We start from the raw sequence: 23,596 nt of genomic DNA, 5'->3' as shown, positions 1-23,596 counted from the left end.
ACAAATTCCTAGACAGTCACACACTACCAAAATTCAAACAGGAAGAAACAGAAAATTTGAACGGGCCCATAACCAGCAAAGAAATAGAATCAGTTATTGGGGCACCTGGGTGGCTCAGTCGGTTGAGCATCTGACTTTGGTTCAGGTCATGATCTCACAGTTTGTGGGTTTGAGCCCCGCATCGGGCTCTGTGCTGACAGTTCAGAGCCTGGAGCCTGCTTTGGATTCTGTGTCTCCCTCTTTCTCTGCCCCTCCCCTGCTCATGCTCTGTCTCTCCTTCTCTCTGTCAAAAATAAATAAACATTTAAAAAATTAAAAAAAAAAGAAAGAAATCGAATCAGTTATCAAAAATCTCCCAACAAATAAGAGTCCTGGGCCAGATGGCTTCCCAGGGGAATTCTATCAGACATTTAAAGAAGAGGTAATACCTATTCTCCTCAAAGTGTTCCAAAAAACGGCAATGGAAGGAAAACTTCCAAACTCAGTCTATGAAGCCAGCATTACCTTGATTCTAAAACCCAACAAGGACCCCACTAAAAAAGGAGAATTACTGGTCAATATCCCTGATAAACCTGAATGCAAATTAAAAATATGCGAATAAAAAATAAAAACTATATATATATATATATATATATATATATATACACACACACATATATATAGTCATATTCATGTATTACTTTGATTAATTAAAGAAATAATGATAAATTCAAATATATAACTATGGATCAAAAAACAAGCTAAAGTATTACCGTGGTTGTCTTTGGGAAAAGGATTTTAATTGTTTGTTTATATTTTTGTGCCTTCATGCACTTCCAAAACGGGAACATATTATATATACAATCAGGAAAAGAATATACATTGTTTAGTTTAAGGTTCTGGTTCAAGATGGTGACATAGGTAGATCCTGAATTCACTTACTCCCACAGAGCCTAAAGCTGCATATGGAAATATTTCTTCTTAAAAACCTTAAAGGCTGGTTGAGTAATAACTACACATCAGCCTAATTAGAAGAAAACCACCTCAGAGCAGGTAGGAGAGGCTGGAACACAATCTTCAAGAAGACCCACAACCAGGAAGGAACTCAAAACCCAAGAGCTTCTCCCTGAGGAGCAAAGGGCTTAAACCCCCTATTGGACACTTCAACCTTTTTTTTTTTTTAATATTTATTTACTTTTAAGTGTGTGTGTGTGGGGGGGGAGAGGTGGGGGGAGGCGCAGAGAGAGAGGGGGGAACCAGAGGATCCAAAGTGGGCTCCGTGCTGACAGCAGCAAGCCCGATGTGGGGCTCAAACTCATGCACTGTGAGACCATGACCTGAGCCAAAGTCAGACGCTCAACTGACTAAGCCACCCAGGTGCCCGTAGACACTCTAACTTTTAAAACCTGCACCTAAGAGATGAGCCACCAAATATCTAACTTTGAAAATCAATGGGACGCATGCCCTGAGACTCACAAGACTGAAATGATCTGAGAAATACCTCTTAAAGGGCTTGTGTGCTCAGACTTGTGTGCACCTGCCCCAGGGCCCAGCTCAGAGCAGCAGACCATACCCAGACTCAAAGTGAAGAAGGGATACCTGCTTATGTTGAAGCATTGGTCTGAGGGGCATCTGACTGAACACACATATCTAGGAGCTTGCAGAACACTATCCAGGGATGGAGACTGGAAAGCACGATCTTCACGTTCTCCCTTTGCCATGCTCCAAAGCACCCGTATTTCATGCAAGGGAGCATGAAATCTGGTGCCCTGATTTGTGCAGCTGCTGCCAAGGGGATGCCTCTTGATCTCCTGGCTCTGGAGGCCAGGGGAGTTTGTGGTCCCATGGGACTGTAATAATTGGTATCACCCAGAAAGGAGCTCAAACCTCTGTCTGGCTCCCTAATTTTTGTGACTGCTTCTAGGGGACACTTCTGTATCACCTGACTCTGGTGGCCACTGAGGCTTACACTCATGAATCCCACGGATGTAACCAACAGAAAAAGCGTTCTTAAACAGCTTCCATCTCCAGGACAGAGCAAGAGGCAATAGACCCAGGAGCTCAGTCTTTCCACGTAGGAGACATATTAAGGTAATAATGATCATGACTGTGGTCTGAGGTGCAGGGTTCTAATTAAACATGCATCTTGGGACTGACTGGAATCCTTTCCAGAGACCTCAGAGGGCAGGTACTATATTCGTGCTCACCTGCTGACATACTCTGGAACACCACTGTCTCCTGAAGGGCAGCTTTACACATACTTATCTGTTGCACTGGTTTTTGTTGCTGCCACTGAGGGGACACCCCTTGACCACCTAACTCTAGTGGCTTGCAGTCCTAGGTCCCGCTGAACTATGGAAAACAGAAAGATGGCTCTTGGCAAACTACTGCTCCCCAAGGTACCACACAGATTGCCCCCAATCTTTCTGTGAGGGAGGCCCCTTTGCTTGTCCTGGAGCTTTGGCCTGAGGAGCACACTTCAGGTTTAGCCCACATTTAGTGGCCCATGGAGTTGCTCTCAAAGAACATAGGCTGTGGATGCCACCTTAGTGCTCTCCCTTTGCCTCGTTCCAGCTTGTCAGTATCTCCCAGAAAAGAGCTTATACACTCACCTGAAGCCCTGATTTTTGTGCATGCTGCCCAGTGGACACCTCTAGATCCCCTGGCCCTGGTGACAAATGGGGCTTATGTTTGTGGTCCCATAGGACTGCATTTGGTGCATAGTTGTAAAAGCTGATACCTGAGGATCTGGCTTTCGGTTGGCCTGAATCTAGGTGCTAAGATCTTTGGGACAATGACAGGTCTTGGCACATCCTGAGCTAGTGGGAGCTATTAAAAATATAATAGGCTGCTTGGACAAGTACAAAGGTTTAAAAGACAACCAAGAGCCGATGCAGGGCTCAATAACAAGGTTCATCTCCTACATGAGGCCACTCCTTCAAGACTGGGAGAAGTGGTTGCTTCATCTGCTATAGAAACCAACACAGAGAGTAAAGCAAAATAAAGAAACAGAGACATATGTTCCAAATGAAAAATCAAAATAAAACCTCAGAGGGGAAAAAAAAAGCTTAAAGAAATGGAGATAAATAATTTACCCAATAAAGAGTTCAGAATAATGGTCATAAGGATACTCACTGAATTTGGGAGAAGAATGAAACACAGTGAGAACTTCGACAAAGAGATTTAAAAAATAATAAGAAAATACTAAATAGAAGTCACAGAGCAGAAGAATACAGTAACTAAAATGAAAAATACGATAGAGAGGTTCAACAACAAACAAGATGATGCAGAAGAAAAGATTAGTTAACTAGAAGGAAATCAATCAGAGCAGTGAAATCAAAAAAGAATTTTCAAAGTGAAGGTAGCTTAAGGGACTTCTAGGACAACATCAAGCAGACTAACATTCACATTATAGGAGTCCCAGAAAGAACAGAGAGAGAAAAGGGGGCAGAAATCTTATTTGAAGAAATAATGGCAGAAACCTTCTCTAACCTGGGTGAGGAAACAGACATCCTGATCCAGGAAGCCCAGAAAATTCCAAATAAGAGGGGCACAAAGGAATCCACACCAAGACACATTTTAATTAAAATTACAAAAGTTAAAGACAAAGAGAGAATATTAAAAGAAGCAAGAAGGAAAAAACTTCTTACCTACAAGGGAACCCCCATAAGACTGTAAGTAGATTTTCAGCAACAACACTGCAGGCCTGAAGGGAGTGGTATGACATATTCAAAGTGCTGAAGGAAAAAATTTCCAACCAAGAATACTATGCCCACCACAGTTATCATTCAGAAGTGAAGGTGAGATAAAAAATTTTCCAGACAAGTAAAAACTAAAGGAGTTCATCACCACTACACTGGCCTTATAGGAATGGATAAAGAGACTTCTTTAAGCTAAAAAGAAAGGGCACCACTTTGTAACAAGAACACATATGAAAGAATGAAGTTCACTGGAAAGATAAATATATAGTAAAGGTAGTTGCTTAATCACTTACAAAGCTAACATGAAGGTTATAAAACAAAAGTACTAAAAGCTATGATTATAGTAACTCGGTAAGGGATACATAAGACATAAAGATGTAAAATGTAACATTAAAAATATAATACATGAAAAAAAATATATATATATATAAAATACATGGTGGGGGAATAATAATGTTGAGCTTTCCACTGGGATCAAACTCAAGTTGTTATCAGCTTCAAATAGACTGTTTCATTTATTTTTTATTTTTTAATGTTTATTTACTTTTGAGAGAGACAGAGGTGTGAGCAGGGGTGGTGGGGTAGGGGTTGCAGAGAGAGAGGGAGACAGAATCTGAAGCAGGCTCCAGGCTCTTCACTGTCAGCACAGAGCTTGCCGTGAGGCTTGAACTCACAGGCTGTGAGATCATGACCTGAGCCAAAGTTGGATGCTTAACTGACTGAGCCACCCAGGCGCCCCTAAAATAGACTGTTTCAGATTTAAGTTGCTATATATAAGTCTCATGGTAACCACAAAACAAAACCTATAGCAAACACACAAAAGAGAAAGAGAAAGGAATACAAGCATACCACTAAAGTAAGTCAACAAACCGTAAAGGAAGAGAACAAGAGAAGAAAAGACTAAAGAGGGACTACAAAAACAGCCAGAAAACAACTAACCAAATGATGAGTTTAGTCCATTTACATTTAAAGCCACCATTGATAGATAAAAGTACATACCTATCAATAATGACTTTAAATGTAAATGGACTAAATTCTACTATCAAAAGACATAAAGTGTGCTGAATAGATATAAAAACAGGACCCATCTCTATGCTGCCTAGAAGAAACTCACATTTATTTATTTATTTATTTATTTACTTACTTACTTATATTTTGAGAGAACATGAGTGAGGGAGGGACAGAGAGAGAGAGGGAAAGAGAGAATTCCAAGCAGGCTCTGTGCTATTAGCACAGAGCACAATTTGAGGCTTGATCTCACAATCATGAGATCATGACCCGAGCTAAAATCAGGAGTCAGACACTTAACTAATTATACCACCTAGGTGCCCCAAAACTCACTTTAGATGTAAGAACACACAGACTAAAAGTGAAGGGATGGAGGGGCGCCTGGGTGGTTTAGTTGAGCGTCGGACTTCAGCTCAGGTCATGGTCTCAAGGTTCATGAGTTTGAGCCCTGTGTTGGGCTCTGTGCTGACAGCTCAGCGCCTGGAGCCTGCTTCATTTTCTGTGTCTCCCTCTATGTCTGCCCCTCCCTGCCTCACACTCTGTCTCTCTTTCTGTCAAAAATAAATACACATTAAACATTTTTTAAATAAAAGTGAAGGGATGAAAAAAGATATTCCATGCAAATGGAAACCAAAAGAAAGCTGGAGTACCTACACTTTTATCAGAAAAAAATAGACTTTAAAATAAAGACTGTAATTAGAGACAAAGAAAGGCATTACATAATGATAGTCAATCCAATAAGAAAATATAACATGTATAAATATTTACACACCCAACACAGGAAAACCTAAGTATATAAAATGAATATTATGAGACTTAAGAGAAGTAGACAGCAATAAAATGATAGTAGGGAATTTAATACTCCACTTACGTCAGTGCATAGATCATTCAGACAGAAAACCAATAAGGAAACATTGGCCTTAAATGACACGCTAGACCAGATGGACTTAACAGATACTTATAGAACGTTCCATCCAAAAACAACAGAATACATATTCTTCTCAAGTGCATCTGGAACATTTTTCAAGATAGATCATATGTTAGGCCACAAAACAAGTATTTTTATTAAGTATTTTTTTTATTTTTATTTTTAATTATTTTTTTTGATGTTTATTTATTTTTGAGAAAAAGAGCACAAGCAGGGGAGGAACAGAGAGAGGAGACAGAGGATCTGAAGCAGGCTCTGTGCTGACAGCAGAGAGCCCAATGTGGGGCTCGAACTCACGAACTGTGAGACCATGGCCTAAGCCAAAGTCAGACACTTATCTGACTGAGCCACCTAGGAGCCCCAAAACAAGTCTTAATAAATTTAAGAGGATTGGAATCATATGAAGCATCTTTTCTGACCACAATGGTATGAAACTAGAAATTAATTACATGAAGAAAAATTAAATATACACAAATATGTGGAGATTAAACAACATGCTACTGAATAACCAATGGATCATTGAGGAAATCAAAGGAGATATCAAAAACAACTTCAGACAGATGAAAATAGAAATCTAACATACTAAAATTTATGGGATATAGCGAGAGCAGTTCTAAGAGGGAAGTTGAAAGCAATAAATGCCCACCCTCAAGAAACAAAAAAAGCTCTCAAATAAACAACCTAACTCTCTGCCTCAAGAAACTAGAGAAAAAAGAACAAATAAAGCTCAAAGTTAAGAGAAGGAAGGACATGACAAAGATTAGAGCAGAAATAAATGAAACAAAGACTAAAAAGACAACAGAAAAGATCCAGGAAATTAAGAGCTAGTTCTTTGAAAGGATAAATCTTTGACAAATCATTAGCTAGACTCACCAAGAAAGAAGTGAGTCAGAAATGAAAGATGTTACAACTGACACTAGAGAAATACATAGAATCATAACAGACTGGTATGAACAATTATATGACAACAAATCGAATAACCTAGAAGAAATAGATAAATTTCTACATACAGTCTACCAACACTGAATACTGATGAAATAGAAAAATCTGAACAGATCAATTATTATCAAGGATATTGAATCAGTAATCACAAACCTCACAACAAATTCCAGGACCAGACAACTTCACAGGTGAATTCTATCAAATTTGCAAGGAAGAATTGAGACCAATCCTTCTCAAATCTTCCAAAAAATAGAGTAGGAGGGAACTCTTCCTAACTCATTTTATGAGGCCAGTAGCACCCTGATACCAAAACCAGACAAGGATGCCAGAAGAAAAGAAAATTACAGGTCAATATCCCTGATGAACACAGATGGGAAAATCCTCAATCAAACATTAGCCAAGAGCATTCAAAAATACATTAAAAGAATCATGCACCATGATGAAGTAGGATTTATTCCAAGGATGCAAGGATGGTTCAACATCCACAAATTAGTCAGTGTCATACATCACGGCCAATTATATAGCCATCTGAATAGATGCAGAAAAAGCATTTGGCAAAATTCAACCAACATTTATAAAAAAAAAAAAAACTCTCAACAAAGTTGGCATAAGAGGGAATGTACCTCAATATGATAAAGCTAACTCCATACTCAGTGGCAAAAAGCTGAAAGCTTGTCCTTAAAGACCAGGAAGAATACAAGACATTCCATTACTCACAGATGGAAATAATTAATATTGTTAAAATGTCCCTACTCTGCAAAGCAATATAAAGATTCAATACAATCCCTATCAAAATTCGAATGGCATTATTCACAGAAATAGAAATCATAAAAGACCCTGAACAGCCAAAGCAAACTTGAGAAAGAAAAACAAAGCTGGAGACATCATGCATCCTGATCTCAAATTATATTACAAAGCTATAATAATTAAAACAGTGTGGTAATGGCACACAGAGATCAATAGAATAGAGAGCCCCAAAATAAACCCATGCATATATGGTTAATTAACTTACAAGAAAGGAGCCACAAATATTCAATGGGAAAAGAGAAGTGTCTTCAATAAATGGTACTGGGAAAACTGAACAGCCAAATGCAAAAGGATGAAGTTGAACCACTATCTTCTACTACACACAAAAATTAACTCACAATGGATTAAAGACTAGAGGCACCTGGCTGGCTCAGTTGGTAGGGCATGCAACTATTGATTGTGGGGTTAATGGTTCAAGCCCCACACTGGCAGTACCATTTGCTTTTAAAAAGTTGTGAAAAATGGATTAAGACTTGAAAATAGACCTAAAACTATAAAAATCCTAGAATAAAACCTAAGTGGCAAAATCCTTGACATAGGTCTTGGCAATAATTTTTTGAATCTGACACGAAAAACAAAAGCAACAAAAGCAAAAATAAACAAGTGAGACTACATTAGACTAAAAAGCTTTTGACAGTAAAGAAAACCATCAACAAAATGAAAAGGCAACCTATCGATTGGAATAAAATATTTACAAATCATATATCTGATAAGAGGCTTATAACTAAAATATATAAATAACACAAGCAACATAATGGCAAAAAAAAGTCCAATTGAAACTTGGGCAGATCTGTGGGAATGCAAGCTGGTGCAGTCCCTCTGGAGAACAGTATGGAGGTTCGTCAACAACAACTACCCTACGACCCAGCAATTGCACTACTAGGCATTTATTCACGGGATACAGGTGTGCTGTTTCGAAGGGACACATGCACCCCCATGTTTATAGCAGCACTATCAACAATAGCCAAAGTATGGAAAGAGCCCAAATGTCCATCAATGGGTGAATGGATAAAGAAGATGTGGTGTGTGGATAAAGAAGATGTGGAGTAACACACCATGGAATGTTACTCGGCAGGGAAGCAAAAATAATATAAAAACAGGGAGGGGGACAAAACAGAAGAGACTCATAAATACGGAGAATAAACTGAAGGTTACTGGAGGGGTTGTGGGAGGGGGGATGGGCTAAATGGGTAAGGGGCAGAAAGGAATCTACTCCTGAAATCATTGTTGCACCATATGCTAACTAATTTGGATGTAAATTTTAAAAAATAAAAAAGAAAATTAAAAAAAAATTGGGCAGATCTGAATAGACATTTTTCCAAAGAAGGCATATCTTGGCCAACAGGTGCATGAAAAGAGGCTCTATAACATTAATCACCAAAAATAACAAGGATGTGCAAGGATGTGGAGAAAGGGAAACCCCTGTGCAATGCTGATGGGAATATAAATTGGTACAGATGCTATGGAAAAAAGTATTAAATATTAATATTATATATTAAAATAGACCTACATATGATCCAGTTATTTCACTTCTGGGTGTTTATCCAAACAAGATGAAAACACTAACTCAAAAAGGTATATGCAACTCCATGTTCATTTCAGCATTCCTTATCAATACCCAAGATATGGAAATATCTTTTTTAAATTATTTTTTATGTTTATTTATTTATTTTGAGAAAGAAAGAGAGCCAGGGAGGGTCGGAGAGAGAGGGAGGGAGAGAATCCCAAGCAGACCCAGTGCTGTCAGCACAGAGCCCAGCGCGGGGCTCCATCTCACGAACTGTGAGATCGTGACCTGAGCCGAAATCAAGAGTCGGCTGCTTGACCGACTGAGCCACCCAAGCACCCTGATATGGAAACAATCTAAATCTCCATCAATGACTGAATGAATAAAGAAGCTGGAATATTATCCAGTCACAAAATCTGTAACAACATGGATAGACCTTGTGAGAATTATGCTTAAGTGAACTAAGTCAAAGTCAGAAAAAGACAATTACTGTGTCATCTCTCTTACATTTGGAATCTATAAATTAAATAAATAATAAATTAGCAAACCAAGCTCACAGATACAGAGAAGAGATTGGTGGTTGCCAGAGGTGGTGAGCGAGGGGTGGGAGAAATAGGGAAAAAAACTAATTGATGGATTTAGTCATGTACTGATACAGAGTCATGTACTGCACTAATACCTTTGCCTGCAAGACTTCACAGGTGCTGTTCAACAATGGAACACAGGAGTCAAATGACGCCTGTAAAGCTGAGGGCTGGAATGACATTAGACATTATTGGATACACCCACATTTTTGCACCTGCGGTTTTATAAGCTCAAGTTAGAAAACCTATCACATTAATAAAAATAAAAATATTGTCTTCAAATTTTAACAAGCATAACAGAATTATGTAACAATTCCCTTTGTAATTATAATAATTACCACCTTTCTTCTAAAGGGTAAACTAACATATTTTAAAGAGGTGATTAAAAATATAGAGCCACTTTTATGGAGAGCAATACTCTTTAAAAAATTCCAAGTGTTCAAGAGACTCATTAAGCCTCAGGAAAACTCAAATAAAATATTCAACATCATTCTAACTTAGACTAAGCACCAAAACAAAACAAAAATCATAATTAGCTTAATACAGGTACAAAAGAATAATGTTTATATCTATCCCACTTATTTCAGCAGATCAGAAAGGAGTATGTATTTTTTTAAATATATTATCCTTTTCTTTTTTTTCAAGTTGTTATTTGAATTCCAGTTAGTTAACATACTGTGTAATATCAGTTACAGGTGTACAAATAGTGTTTCAACACTTCCGTACAATACCCGGAACTCATCACAAGTGCCCTCCTCAGTCCCCATCACCTACCTAAACCATCCCCCCACCCACCTCCCTTCTGGTGACTATCAGTTTGTTCTCTGCAGTTAAGAATCTGTTTCTTGGGGCGCCTGGGTGGCGCAGTCGGTTAAGCGTCCGACTTCAGCCAGGTCACGATCTCGCGGTCCGTGAGTTCGAGCCCCGCGTCGGGCTCTGGGCTGATGGCTCAGAGCCTGGAGCCTGTTTCCGATTCTGTGTCTCCCTCTCTCTCTGCCCCTCCCCCGTTCATGCTCTGTCTCTCTCTGTCCCAAAAATAAATGAAAAAAACGTTAAAAAAAAAAATTAAAAAAAAAAAAAAAAGAATCTGTTTCTTGGTTTAGCATTCTCTCTCTCTCTGTCTCTCTTTTCCCTTTTGCTCGTTCCTTAAATTCCACATGTGAGTGAAATCATATGGTATTTGTCATTCTCTAATTTCACTTAGCATACATAATACTCTGTAGCTCCATCCATGTCATTGCATATGGCAAGATTTCATTCATTTCATTCATTTTTTTATGTCTGTATTTGTATTCTTCTCTCCTAAAATTTTCACATGTTTCTTATTGGTTATATTTTTCTTTTGAGAAATTCTAGGTTTTCATTCACATCAGTTTCCTTATAGAGAAGTTTTGATAGGTGCTTTAAAATTTTGGGTAATTCTAATATTTGGGTCACCTTGAAATTGACATCTCTTGATTGTCTTTGAAAACAGGTCACCTTTCACTGACTGTTTGCATGCTGACTATTGCGTTTCCTTTTAAAACTGGCCATACTTTTTTTATTCTTTTCATGTCAAGTATTTTGGATTGTGTCTTGAATAATTACCTTGTGAGATTATGGGTCTTGTCAAAATCTTCTAGAGGATGTTGATTTTTAAGTAGATATTCAACACAGTTAGGTTCAGACCGTAAGTACTGTCTCTTCTTCCGTGGGCATGGGTTCGAAGGTCAGCTCAGTTTTCAAATCCTTGGCTATGCTGCTTTGGGCATGTCCCAAGTATGCAACACTCAGACATTTGTGAGGGATTTGAGCATAAGTTTATACTGTGGTTTAGTTCTTAAAGTCTTTGCTATATGGCTCTCAATCTGTCCCTTGCATGTGTCCCTCAAGAATAAGCCCAGGACTGAGGCACCAGGGTGGCTCAGTTAGTTAAATATTTGACTTTGGCTCAGGTCATGATCTTGTGCTTCGTGAGTTCAAGACCCACGTCAGGCTCTGGGCTGACTGCCCCGAGCCTGGAGCCTGCTTTGGATTCTGTGTGTCTCTCTCTCTGCCCCTCCCCTGCTTGTTCTCTCTCTCTCTCTCTCTCTCTCTCTCTCTCTCTCTCTCTCAAAAATAAAGATTAAAAAAATAAAACAAGTAAGAAGGAATAAGCCCAGGACTAGTGCCAGTTTATACACAGAATTAAGGGATCACTTACCCAGCTCTCTCATCCCCAGAATTCACTCTTGCTCAGAGCAGCTTCCTTTCCTGCTCTTCTGGCCAAAAAGGTAGGTTTCTTTCAGTGTTTGGGCTGCCCATGTTGACCGGTGGAGTTCTGCTGGGTGTTCACTCTTGGTTCAAAGCTGGGAGAGAAGGCAAAAAACAAAACCATAAAACTTTACTCTGTATGAGTCGATTTGCCAAGTTGGACTTCCATTCCATATTCGGTAATGCCTTCATTTAGGTTTTAGAGGCCAGAGGTGTATTTTAGTTGGGCTCTCAGTTGTAATTAGTGGAAGACAGAGTTTGATTAGCTGTCTGAAAGTCCTATTTTTTTTTAAGCATTTCCCCATATCATTAAAACTCTTAGCAATACCAATTTATGATTTCATTCGATTATATCATGTATATTTTAATTATCCATCAATTTTCTTAAAAGTTATTTTTTTTTAATTTGTAATATTTTACTATTACAGTGATGTGTGAATTTGCATCTAGTTTTCTGATTATCCCTTTAGGATATATTTTTGGATACAGAATGAAAACTAGTTCAAAGATTATGATAAGGCTCTTAAAGCATATTGCCAAACTGCTTTCCAGACAGGCTTTACTAAAAATAAAACATGATCTGCAACTTTTGCCAATTTATATAGAGAAATAGATTCTTACTTAAAATTTGAGATCACAATTAAACAAAAATGTTTATTTTTATTCTCATGTTTTTCTTTTGTAAACTAGTTTTTCTATGTCCGTTACCCATTTATTAGAACCATAGTTTTCTAATAAATTTGTATGAGTTATAAATATATAAAGAAGAAATTATATGTGTATCTGCCCATTAGTGCAAGAAAACAAAAACAAGAAAACACACACACACACACACACACACACACACACACACACACAAGAACAAGCCAGAAACTAATGAAATTGTTTATTTACAGAGGTAAAGGGAACAAAGTAGGGAAAACAGGGGAATGAATGGAGGAGAAGAGTTAGGGTGAATGACACTTCTCTGATTATACATTTTTGTGTAGTTCTGACTTGAAGAACCATGTCAATGTTTTACAAACTTTAAAACATTAGATGGGGAGTCAAAACTGATATATAAACAGAAACAAATGAATCCAACTGTATTGCAAGTAAATAACCAACCTAAGTAACTTTAGGGAACAATATATTAATTGAATAGCCAAAGGCTAAACACAAAAAGAAGTATATACATTAGCAGGCATGTTGGTGCAGTAGTGTATTTGAGGATTGAGCAAACAAATAAACAGGGGATATGAGGTCTAGTTTTCAAAGGAGTTAAAAATAAGGGATGTCTGGGTGGCTTACTCAGGTGTCTGACTCTTGGTTTCCACGCAGGTCTTGAGCCCATTGGATTCTCTCTCCTTCTCTCTCTTTCCCTCCCCCTCCCCCTCCCCCTTTCACGCATGTGTGCCCACACTCTCTTCTCTCAAAATAAATAAATTTTAAGAAATTTTTTTAATCTTGATTTACTTTTGAGAGAGAGAGAGAGACAGAGTGCGAGTGGGGGAAGGGCAGAGAGAGGGGGAGACAGAGCATCCAAAGCAGGCTCCAGACCCTGAGCTGTTAGCAGAGCCCGACGCAGGGCTCGAACCCACAAACCACGAGATCATGACCTGAGCCGAAGTCGGACGCTTAACTGACTGAGCCACCTAAGTGTCCCTCAAAATAAATAAACTAAAAAAAAATAATAATAAGAGGGGAAGTTATAATGGACACTGTGGTGTTGGATTGGGATTGGAAGTGTCAGCACGAACTCTTTTATTTTTTAAGTATATATACAGATATAGACACAAGTATACTGACAGATGGAGAAATGCATATAGTTGTATACACATATATTTTGTAGTTTTGTCAACTGAGAGGATCGAGAAGCAGTGATACTATACTCCGCACCGGTGAGCAATGTTGCACCCACGTCTTCATTTCTAAGTACCATTCTCTAATAACAGAACCAGGACCGTTTGGAGAAATGATTCCCAGACTAGAGTGAAGATATCACAAGAGAAATGTTTGTGATGGAACATCTGCATGAGAAGGGATGGAAATGCTAAAAATGATAGTCTCTATTAGTTTTCTATTGCTGCAAAACAAATTACCACAAATTTAGCATTTAAAAAAAACAACAACAAAAACCTATCAATTAGTTCACAGTTCTGTAGGTCAGAAGTCCCACTTGGCAGGGAAGGATCTCTGTTCAAGAGTGCCACAAAGCTGAAATCAAGGTGTCAGCCAGGCTTTGTTCCTCTCTGAAAACTCCGGGAAGGCACCCACTTCCATCTTCATTCAAGTTGTTGGCTCAATTCAGATCTTTGAGGTTGTAGGACTGAGGTCACGGTTTCCTTGCTGGCTGGCTGCCAGGACTCACTCTCATCCCCTAGAGGTGACTCTTAGGTTCTTGTCAGATGGCTCCCTTCATCTTCAAAGCCAGGAGAATTGTTCTTATATTCAATCCCTCCCACATTTTGCGCTTGACTTCTGTCTCTGACCCCTTTACCCATATTTTTAAAAGGCTCGCGTGATTAAGTCCCATTCACCTGGATCATTTCATCTTATGATGAACTGGTTTGGGACTTTACTTACATTTGCAAAATTCCTCACAGTAGTACCTAAATTAGTGTTTGACCAAATGATTGGATGATACACTGTCTGGGAATCTTTGGGCCCACTTTAGAATTCTCTCTACCACAGGGTGTATCAAAAAGACACAAAATACAGCAATAAGTAAATATAAATTACTAGAACACTACTGTTTAGATTTGTGGACTCCAGACAATTGTTGAAATTCTTTAAAAGTGACTTTAGTGTTGGCCTCAATTTCAGGTATTGCCAGAGATCACTAATAGATTTATGTCTACCTACCAAAAAAGATGGCAAAAATGTGCATTTCATGTCCTATGAGGAAGAGACATGTATATTTATTGCCCATTATGGGTTCTGCATGGCCACTGTGTCATTTCATCCCCATTCTGTTCCTCTAGGTGGGTATTCGCGTCCCCATTTTCTGAAGAGGATGTCAGGGCTCAGGTTGTTCAGTGAAAAACACAGTGGTGCACACGGGGCATAATTTCCATCCATTAACCTTGTAAATGCAGAAGTGCATTGCCAAGATTAACCAGTACTCACACAATAAATAGTATGTTAAAAAATGGGGAAGGGCACAAGAGCTAACTCAAAGGGCCCCCAGTGGCCAAATCTGTTGGGATAATTTCTACAACAAAATAACACATTTATAACTCATAGAATAAAATATATGCCCATAAGTCTATCCTGATATAAATCACTGAATGAAACATGAGGGTGAAAGGAAAGCTCTTGCTTTATAGAATTCCAATGGATAGATGTAGAAGGGATAATGGAAAGAGAAAGTTACCACTTGACATACACCAGACCAAAAATCTTTCATGTAAAGAATCATCAACAGATCCGATAATTTATGGGCAGAATGTGATGATAAATGGGATATTTACATAGTCTCAGAAGTAGCTTCCCAGAAGATAACTATTATATAGGAGAAGATATTAACTTTCTAACACAGAAACCTGGCAGACACCTCCTTTTCCAAGAAACCAAAGTTATAATCACCAATGACAAGACAAGGTGAAGGGCAGTGCCTTCCAGTGTGATGTGTTGAGGCTACATCATTTCTCTGGAGTTCTTACCAAAGATGGCTGCCTATGAGACATACCAGACGAACCAAAATTGCGGGCTACCCTATGAAATAACTGCTCAGTACTCTGCACGAAGTGCTAAGGTCATGAAAGGCAAAGAAATTCCAAGGAATCTTTTTAAAGGAGGTTGAGGAGATACTACCACTAAATAGAGCATGTGACCCTGGATTGAATCCTGGGCCAGAAAAAGGTTAGCACGATGATGGTAAAATGTGAATAGTCTATAAATTCTGTACATTTTTTACTTCTATCTTTTAAGAACTGTCGGAAGTCACTCTTTCTGTGTCCTCATAATAGCATTATAGAATTATATTAACTTTAATTTCCTCATTTTCATAATTGTACTGTGGTAAGATGTTATACTAGGGAATCTGGGTGAAGTGTATATAACCTGAAAAAAAAAATCTACCTTTAAATTTTCATCTTAACTTACCCACCATGCAATTTTGCCAAATTATCTGGAGTTAATAAAATTTTTTTTCTAAAAGATGTAGTTATTTCAAATCTGTTCTCTCTATATATACATGTATGGGTATGTATGTATACATCCTTACATATAAATTCATATTTCACATATTAAACATGTTGAAATGCTTGAAGTATATATATACCTGTATAAAAATGTTCAGCCTTCGGGGTGCCTGGGTGGCTCAGTTGGTTGGGCATCTGACTTCGGCTCAGGTCATGATCTTGCAGTTTGTGGGTTTGGGCCCGACGTCTGGCTCTGGGCTGACAGCTCAGAGCCTGGAGCCTGCTTCAGATTTTGTGTCTCCCTCTCTCTCTGCCCCTCCCCAGCTTGGACTCTGTCTTTCTCTCTCTCTCTCTCAAAAATAAACACTAAAAAAAAAAAAATTTTTTTTTTTAAATGTTCAGCCTTCAACATATTGACAGCAAATATTTTCCCTGAATCTCTTTACATTAGTTTTGTATGTTGACACACAACGCTCAAAAAAGTTGTCTGAGCTACTCATTTTCTAAGTAAGTTTTACACCTATGATAGGGCTTGAACCACAACCCTGGGATCAAGAGTCACATAGCTCTACCCACGGAGTCAGCCAGGACCCCCTGTCTGAGGTACACTTTGAATCTCCCATTCACAACCTGCAATGTAATATCCTATGAAATTTCTCATTAAAGTAAATGACCACCTCCTGTAGTTCATTAGCTGGACTTGTCTCAGTTTTTAGGTTTCCAGCGTTTTACTATTTGATCTCTGCAACACATCTTTTGTATGCACTTCTTCGGTAGAATGCCTAGCTTTATAAGATATGTTTCTAGAAAACTGCTGGCATTAACCTTCCTGTCAATAGGTAAGATCACTAATTTGCTTGTGCAATTTCTATGGACTACTATGTGACACACACTGTTCTGGGCACCAGGAAGAGTAGTGAACAAAAATGGACACCTTCCTTACGCTCAGGCCAAACAGAAGGGGAAGAAAGTTTACCATTTTCCTTTTTTCCACAGTAATTTAACTGCTTTCCGCACTAGCTTGCCATGCTTACGATCTCAATTCCAATTCTTACCGTGAAACTTCTGGTGGCAATTTAAAGTAGAATGAAGCATAACTACAAAAAGCACATTTATTCTAATTACTGTTTTGTACCTATAATAAGGTTATTATGAGAATTAAACAAGATGTGGGTGAAGTACTTAGTCCATTGCTTGACAATACACATAGCCTCTTTTGAGGTAGATACTATTTATTGTTTCTCATTTTACAGTTAAGGAACCTAGGGCTTGGCGATGAAAAATAACTCGCTTAGCGTTACATAGGTAGAAAGTGGCAGTACAAGCCTTTGAACCAGGTCTGACTCCAAAGGCTTAACTTTTAACCACAATACATGTCTTTTGTTCTAGGATATTCTTATTAATGTCAACTCACACTTAAATCCTACAGTATACACAAAACGTTGTTCTCTCTCTTTCTCTCATTGGCATTTATCATTCTTTCTCAATTCGGGATCTACTGTCATTAACAACAAAAAAATATACAAGGACGGGTTACTCTATTACAAAGCCAACATTCTGGATGTAGTACAAAAGTTAATTAACTTAATCATTGATACCCAACTCAAACACAAACTGCTTACTTTATTTTTTTAACAATGAAATAGTAATAACAACACAATAAGTTACTTGTAACAAATCCATCAGTAGAGTGAAATAAAAACAAAGCTAATTAAGAGGTGCTGTTTCACGTCAAATGTTATCTCCTTTAAACAGGAAAAACTACCATCAGTTTAGTGGTTCTCAAAGCTGTCGGCATATTAGGATTGGGGAAAAGGAGGAGGATTGGTGCCTAAAAAAATAGCAATACCCAAGGCCCGTCTCAGACAGTTAAATGGGAATCTCTTGAGTGCTACTCAGGCAAAGATTTCTGAAGTGTTGCCAGTATTGAGAACTGTAAGTCTGAAGCAATAAGCAATAAAAACCGTGCCCTCAAAGCAACTCAAAGCCAAGAAATTAATACCACTAAATTTCTTTCCTCTTAACCTGGGAAAAGAGGGAGGGAAGAACCTCTTCACTTCTCATTGTTCTCTATCCATTTTTGATTCCCCAGAATAGAGTTAAACAAATATCAAATACTGGAAGCTATGCAAACATGCTCCCCAAATTGAAATTCTATGTTACGCTTTACATTTAGAAAGTTCTTTTAAAACTATACCACCTTTAAGAGTCCCCCGCACTTTAAGTTTGCATAGATGTTTAAGTCAGTTATTTGTTCAACTAAGAAGAGTCGATACGATGTACTAGAAAGCATTTTATTAATAACAGGTAAAAAACAATATTCATTTCATGTACCACAAATTAACTTTTTGGTACAGACAAGAGGAACATTTGAGCGTTTCCCACCTGTTTCTAAAACTGTCAGAATTCTTTTTTAGAAGACCAATATTTTCAAATTTAGAATCTAAACATACATTTTTCTTTGAGAGTACATATATAAAATACTTCCCCTCTAACTGCACTAGATCCTTGACAAATCCCTCTCGGGAGTTTCAGTAGTGACCACAGGCATTTATCTTTAAAACAACTCTTCCTCATTTTTCAGGTTTGGGAATGGTATCTCATCAAGTATGGAAAATAACTTTTCTCCTTAAGAATATGCAAATTCACTTAAGAGAGGTCGCCTCAAAGGCCGAGGCCGAAAGACCTATTCTTCAGGTGCTTGTGTCAGGACTCCATGTCGACCTCAACCACTTCGTTCTTGCCCTGAAGCCTTGCTTCCCGCAGGCTGCCTTCGCTGATGTCTTCGAGGTCTGCCAGATCAATAGGTGGCAGAGGATTCCTCCAGTACTGGAAGGTGTTATACTGCCAGAATTCTTCATTGAGCTTTAGGGAAAAAAGAAAGAGATGAAAGGACAGCATCGGTGTATGAAAAAGTTACTTTTTCCCCCCCAGGAAACAAATTTTGTTTTAAAAGCAAACTCACATGAAGATTTTGGGTCTTTTACTTCGCATCTTCAACAAATGTACATTTTTAATTCTGCCTAATCAAAGTACTTCATGGGCTCAGTCAACTCTGTGCACTTTCATACTCATGGATTTGTGAAAATATTTTGTTAGTAGTTTAACTTTAAAAGAATGTCTTCCAAGAGCATCTTCTTGATAATTGTCTTCCATTTTTCAACCAAAGAAAATGTTGGAAAATGTCATAATTTTTTTTCTTTCTCTTTTTTTAAATCATTTGAAAAAAAATTTTTTTCATAAATTTATTTTTATCTTTCAGTGAGGAACACAACTTGTTCTAAAAATACAAATATACCTTAAAACTTATTTTTTCGTCTTTCTCCTGAGGCTTGGTATTTTAAGCAATTGACTTTACATAGGCTAAAATATTTTGAAAACTTGCCAAGAAGTTTTAGATTGTAAACATGCTAAATAACAAGAAAATCTTAAACTGATTATTTTATCAAAGATACAAGATTTGGTGCAAGGCAGGAGTTTTTAATTTTAATGTTATTTTATAAAGAGAGTGGGGGAGAGAGGCAAAGAGATAGAGAGCATCTTAAGGAGGCTCCACACTCAGTCCAAAGCGTGATGCGGGGCTTGATCCCAAGACCCTGGCATGCTGACCTGAGCCAAAATCAAGAGTCAGATGTTCAATGGACTGAGCCACCCAGACGCCCCGAAGGCATGACTTTTAAATCAATAAATCAACGCTGATAAATCCAAGTTGAGTGCTGGCTCCTTTAAAATTCAACAGATTGAATGGCTATAAAATTGTTTGAAGTAACTATGAAGTGAAGCTGACATTCCAATGAAGTTCAAGATTGACACAAAATTTGAAAAGCATCCCCAAAATACTTTGTGCAAGGAAGCAGCACCGGAATTATATACAGGCTTCCATGGTGAACATTTTGAAGGTGAACACTGTGCCCAGATGAATATTTATATATCTATTCTACCAGGTTGTGTTTTTACTTTAGGTTCATGCTTGTTGTAACAGCACTATCCAACAGAAGTATGAGAGCCACATAAGTAATTTTAAAAAGTAAAAAAGGTGAAATTCTCTTAACAATATTTTATTTGACCTTATATATCCAAAATATTATTATTTCAATGTGTAGTCAGTATTTTTAAAAATGAATGCGATATTTCACGTTCTTTTTGTCATACTAAGTTTTCACAATCTGGTATTTTATACTTACAGCACTATTCAGACTAGCCACACTTCAATGCTTGATAGCCACATGTGGCTAGTTACTTTACTGGACCACACAGGCCTAAAAGGAAATCTTAGACACTAAAACTTAGAGAATTAAGAGTGTCTCTGGAATTTCTTTACACTGGGATTAAAAACAAAAAAAATTGCAGTAATTCAAAGGATGCCCCCCCCACTTCATTTTAATACACAAACAGGGTTAAAAAACAAGGGCTGTATCTTTGCCTTTTTGAAAAAAATCTACCGTCCAAATTACCTACTTATAAACATGGGCCCACAAAAGATCTTTTAAGGACATCAGTGTAACCTACTAGCGGACAGCACAAACTTCGCCACCAGACAGACCTGGGTTTGCAAGATAACTCCACCATCCACTAACTCTGACTTTGATCGAAGTCTGTTTCCTCATCGGTGAGATGCAGGACTCATTTTCAAATTAAAGGCTAGTACTGTAATAGCTCAACATGGCTACATATTATATCCCAAGAAACCTATGAATCATTCATTATTGTCTTCCTAAGAAGAGGAAGAAAACATTTCTGCTTACTTTCCATTAAAAGTAACTACCAGTGAGGATCAGCAGACAGAGCAAATGAATCTGCACGAAGTGACACGATCATGACAAAACACAAATATTTAATGAAGTAATATCTGGTTTTTACCTCTCTGGTTAAAAAAACCAAAACTAAACAAAAAAAAAAAACACCTAGGAAAAAAGCCAACACAACAAAAAAACATGAGACAACTCAAAAAATACTGAGATTCTAGGACAGAAAAAAGGTATCTTTATTCTGCCTAAATTAAATCTTCAATGTAGAAAGGACATATTTGAGAAAACTTTTCCTAAATAAGATCCCAAGGGTGAAGGTAGGGACTTACGCTCTACTGAGTGCTAGGAACCAGGGAGACATTTACTGCATGAATTGAAAAGCCTTTTTAACTTCTCCATGTTTCTGTTATACCGTGTATCTTGGTAATTAGCTGTAAATCCCTTAAAAGACAAAAAACAAAAAACAAAAACAAAAACAAAAAACCTGCATCTTTAGAAGCAGGAAGGAAAGAGAGGAACTGGAGACAGAAGACAAGAAGCTCATGGAACAGAACTAACAAAAGGAAGAAACACGAGCCTTTAGCCAAAAGAAAAGGGAACAGGGATTGTCTTGGTGAAGAAGGTACCCCATGGCCAAGCTTAGTCCTTGCCATGGGCCTGTAGTGACTGAGAAGCAAAGAGCTGTCACATGTAGTCATCGCTGCAGAAGATACAGCTGTGTCTAAGAGATTCTAAGGTGAGTCAGCCTACTCAAAAATTTTCCTCTACCTATAATTTCCCTATTCCCTTCTTATCAATCTGTGGCATACTTCAGTGAGTATACTCTGGTAGGGAAGACAACCCTATATATGGGTGGGGTACCAAAATGGTCCGAAGAGTAAAAGTTTTCAAGCTACACACTACTTACCCTCAGATCAAATAGATCTGGGTAATTATCATCCTGGGTTTGTTTTCTTAGATTTTGCCATTGGCAACACACACAATACAACTGGAAACTCTAATTATTCTGTTTTCAAAACATAAGTGCTATCATTCAGTTTTAAGTAAGCGGATTTTGAATATCCAAAAGCAATCTAAAGAAAAAAGTCTAAAAAAAAAACCTCCTAAACCTCATGTTCTCTACATTCCAAGAAAACTGGGGAAGGGAATATTTACAATTTAGAATTTCAACCAGAAATATCCATTATTATCTGAAGGATGATTTCTCACAACCAGAGAAAAAGTTCTTTCCCAACTATAAAATTCTCATTATTTTATTAGGTTTTTCCACCAAGAAGGCATGCCAAAGGAACCTCAATTCACCTTTTTTTTTTTTTTCCATCAAAGGCATTTGGTTAATTCTGCAAGAGATACTAAACACAATGGAAAAAGGTGAGGTGAATACTATGATGTAGTGCTTGAAAAGAGTTTGGTGAATTCTAAGCCCTACACTTGGTACTTCTATTCCCAAAGCTCCTGGTAAGTCAATCCAGAACTGCCAAAATGCAGCCCGAATTCCTAAGTATAAACCAAAGCAGTCTCATAAATATGTAATGCAGACCACAATTTAAATTTTTCTAGTGGCTGTATTAAAAAAGTGAAACAGGTAAATTTTAATACATTTTATCCAATCCAGTATCTTCAAGTCCTTTCAATGCGCAATCAATATAAAAATTTTTGAGATCTTCGAAATCTAGAGTGTTTTTTTACACTTAACAGCACACATCAATTTGGATCAGTCACATTTCAAGGGTTCAGCTGTCTCACACGGTGAACTTCGAGACAAATCAAATCTCAGGCTCAGAGATGGGGCAGGCTCGTTTCCCAAAAAATAGGAACTCTTATATATGATCCTCATATACGTTTTACTTTAGGGCCCAAATTAATTTTCAACAATGATCCTTTTTTTAAAAATCCGATTTAACACTGAGTTTTTAAATGCCTGTTCCCAAGGCAGGGAGGCCCTTCCTCTCTACCACAAGCGCTGTACTATGCCTACAGACCATCCAACTGATGACGACCACATTGGTCACCCTCAGAAAGAAATCTACCACGAATTCTAGAAGAAATCATCATTAAGCCAAGGAAGGCGCGCTACCCTTTCTCCATTTGTCGTTGAGCTGACCTATCGCGGTTCACGGTCAAGGTCTTCAACAGGCTCTAGTCCGTCGTGACCCACGCTCCTGCTTCCCTCTTCCACACCACAGGCACTAAAGGTGCAAGCCCACACGACTCTCCCAAAACGCTGCCAAGGGGCCAAGGGCTCTGAGGCCCTTGGTGGGTAGTCTGGGAGTCCACGTCCTTCCTACCCTAGGGTTCCCGGCTTTTCGCCTTTTGGGGCTTCTTGATGAACACGAGTCAAGAGGGGAACAATCTGTTTCTTCCCGGGGTGTGCCATGGCTGCGTAAAGGGTGAGCCCCTCTCTCCTCATTCCTCCCGCCCTCTGGAGCGCTCAGCCGGTCCCCAGCCCCTACCTGGCGCGGTGCGGCCCCCCAGTCTCCCCGTGGGGGCTCCGAGCGCCCCGCCCCGTCGTCGCCACCGCCCCTCGGGGGCCGGGCGCCCCGGGGCTCCTCCCCCGGCCCGCGGGGCCGCACGGGAGGCTGCAGCAACTGCGGCTCGCCTGTCTCCAGGCCTTGGCCCTCACGCTCCACGCCGCCCGGAACGCTGGTGTCCCCGCCGTCGCGGCGCTTGCTGGGCGAAGCTGAAGCCTCAGTCATAGCCCCCGCGTCGATTTTGCGCTTTCGGGGCGGCTCCGGGACGCCGACGGGCTGCCCGGGATGCGAGGCCCCCGGCGGCGGGATCCAGAGCGGCGGCGGCTCCTCGGGGAAGTCGCAGAGCAGGAGCCGCTTCCAAGGCACGTGGAACGTCAGCGGCTCGGCCGCACGCCGCTTGGCCATGGGCCCCGGAGCCTCGGGCGGAGCCCGCCCGGCGCGGGAGGCCGAGCGCGGAGAGCTCCGGGGGCGGAGGGCGAGGGCGGAGCGCGCGACTGGGGGGTGAGGACCTGCTCCGGGCGAGCCGGCGGCGGGCAGGTGGGGCGTGCGGAGGGGGCGGGGCGGG

The 23,596-nt window shown here is 39.2% G+C and overlaps 2 protein-coding genes across 2 annotated transcripts in view; both read right to left on the bottom strand.

Moving 5' to 3' along the window:
• The window catches only part of TRPM6 (transient receptor potential cation channel subfamily M member 6), a 206,159-nt gene extending 190,083 nt beyond the window's left edge, over positions 1–16,076 (bottom strand). Inside the window, exons 1-2 of the mRNA XM_047830724.1 lie at positions 15,953–16,076; positions 11,639–11,783 (exon numbers count right to left, since the gene is read on the bottom strand). The gene's annotated coding sequence lies outside the window, so the exon portion shown is untranslated. The remainder of the gene's footprint in view (positions 1–11,638; positions 11,784–15,952) is intronic.
• A 1,339-nt stretch (positions 16,077–17,415) lies between these two features.
• On the bottom strand, positions 17,416–23,580 carry CD4H9orf40 (chromosome D4 C9orf40 homolog). Its single transcript, XM_047831089.1, has 2 exons — positions 23,014–23,580; positions 17,416–18,677 (listed from the first exon to the last, which is right to left on the bottom strand). The coding sequence occupies exons 1-2, from the start codon at positions 23,434–23,436 to the stop codon at positions 18,519–18,521; spliced, it is 582 nt and encodes a 193-aa protein (XP_047687045.1). The 5' UTR covers positions 23,437–23,580; the 3' UTR covers positions 17,416–18,518.
• Positions 23,581–23,596: the final 16 nt, after the last annotated feature.

Source organism: Prionailurus viverrinus, chromosome D4 (assembly GCF_022837055.1).
Source record: "Prionailurus viverrinus isolate Anna chromosome D4, UM_Priviv_1.0, whole genome shotgun sequence".
NCBI lineage: Eukaryota > Metazoa > Chordata > Mammalia > Carnivora > Felidae > Prionailurus > Prionailurus viverrinus.
This window is presented reverse-complemented; position numbering and strand designations above follow the sequence as displayed.

Excerpts from the sequence above, each read along its gene's own strand:
- CD4H9orf40 (XM_047831089.1), bottom strand. The coding sequence starts at position 23,436 with ATGGCCAAGCGGCGTGCGGCCGAGCCGCTGACGTTCCACGTGCCTTGG. Across the intron at positions 18,678-23,013 it reads GGGGGGCCGCACCGCGCCAG|CTCAATGAAGAATTCTGGCA; the intron begins GTAGGGGCTGGG and ends TTTTCCCTAAAG.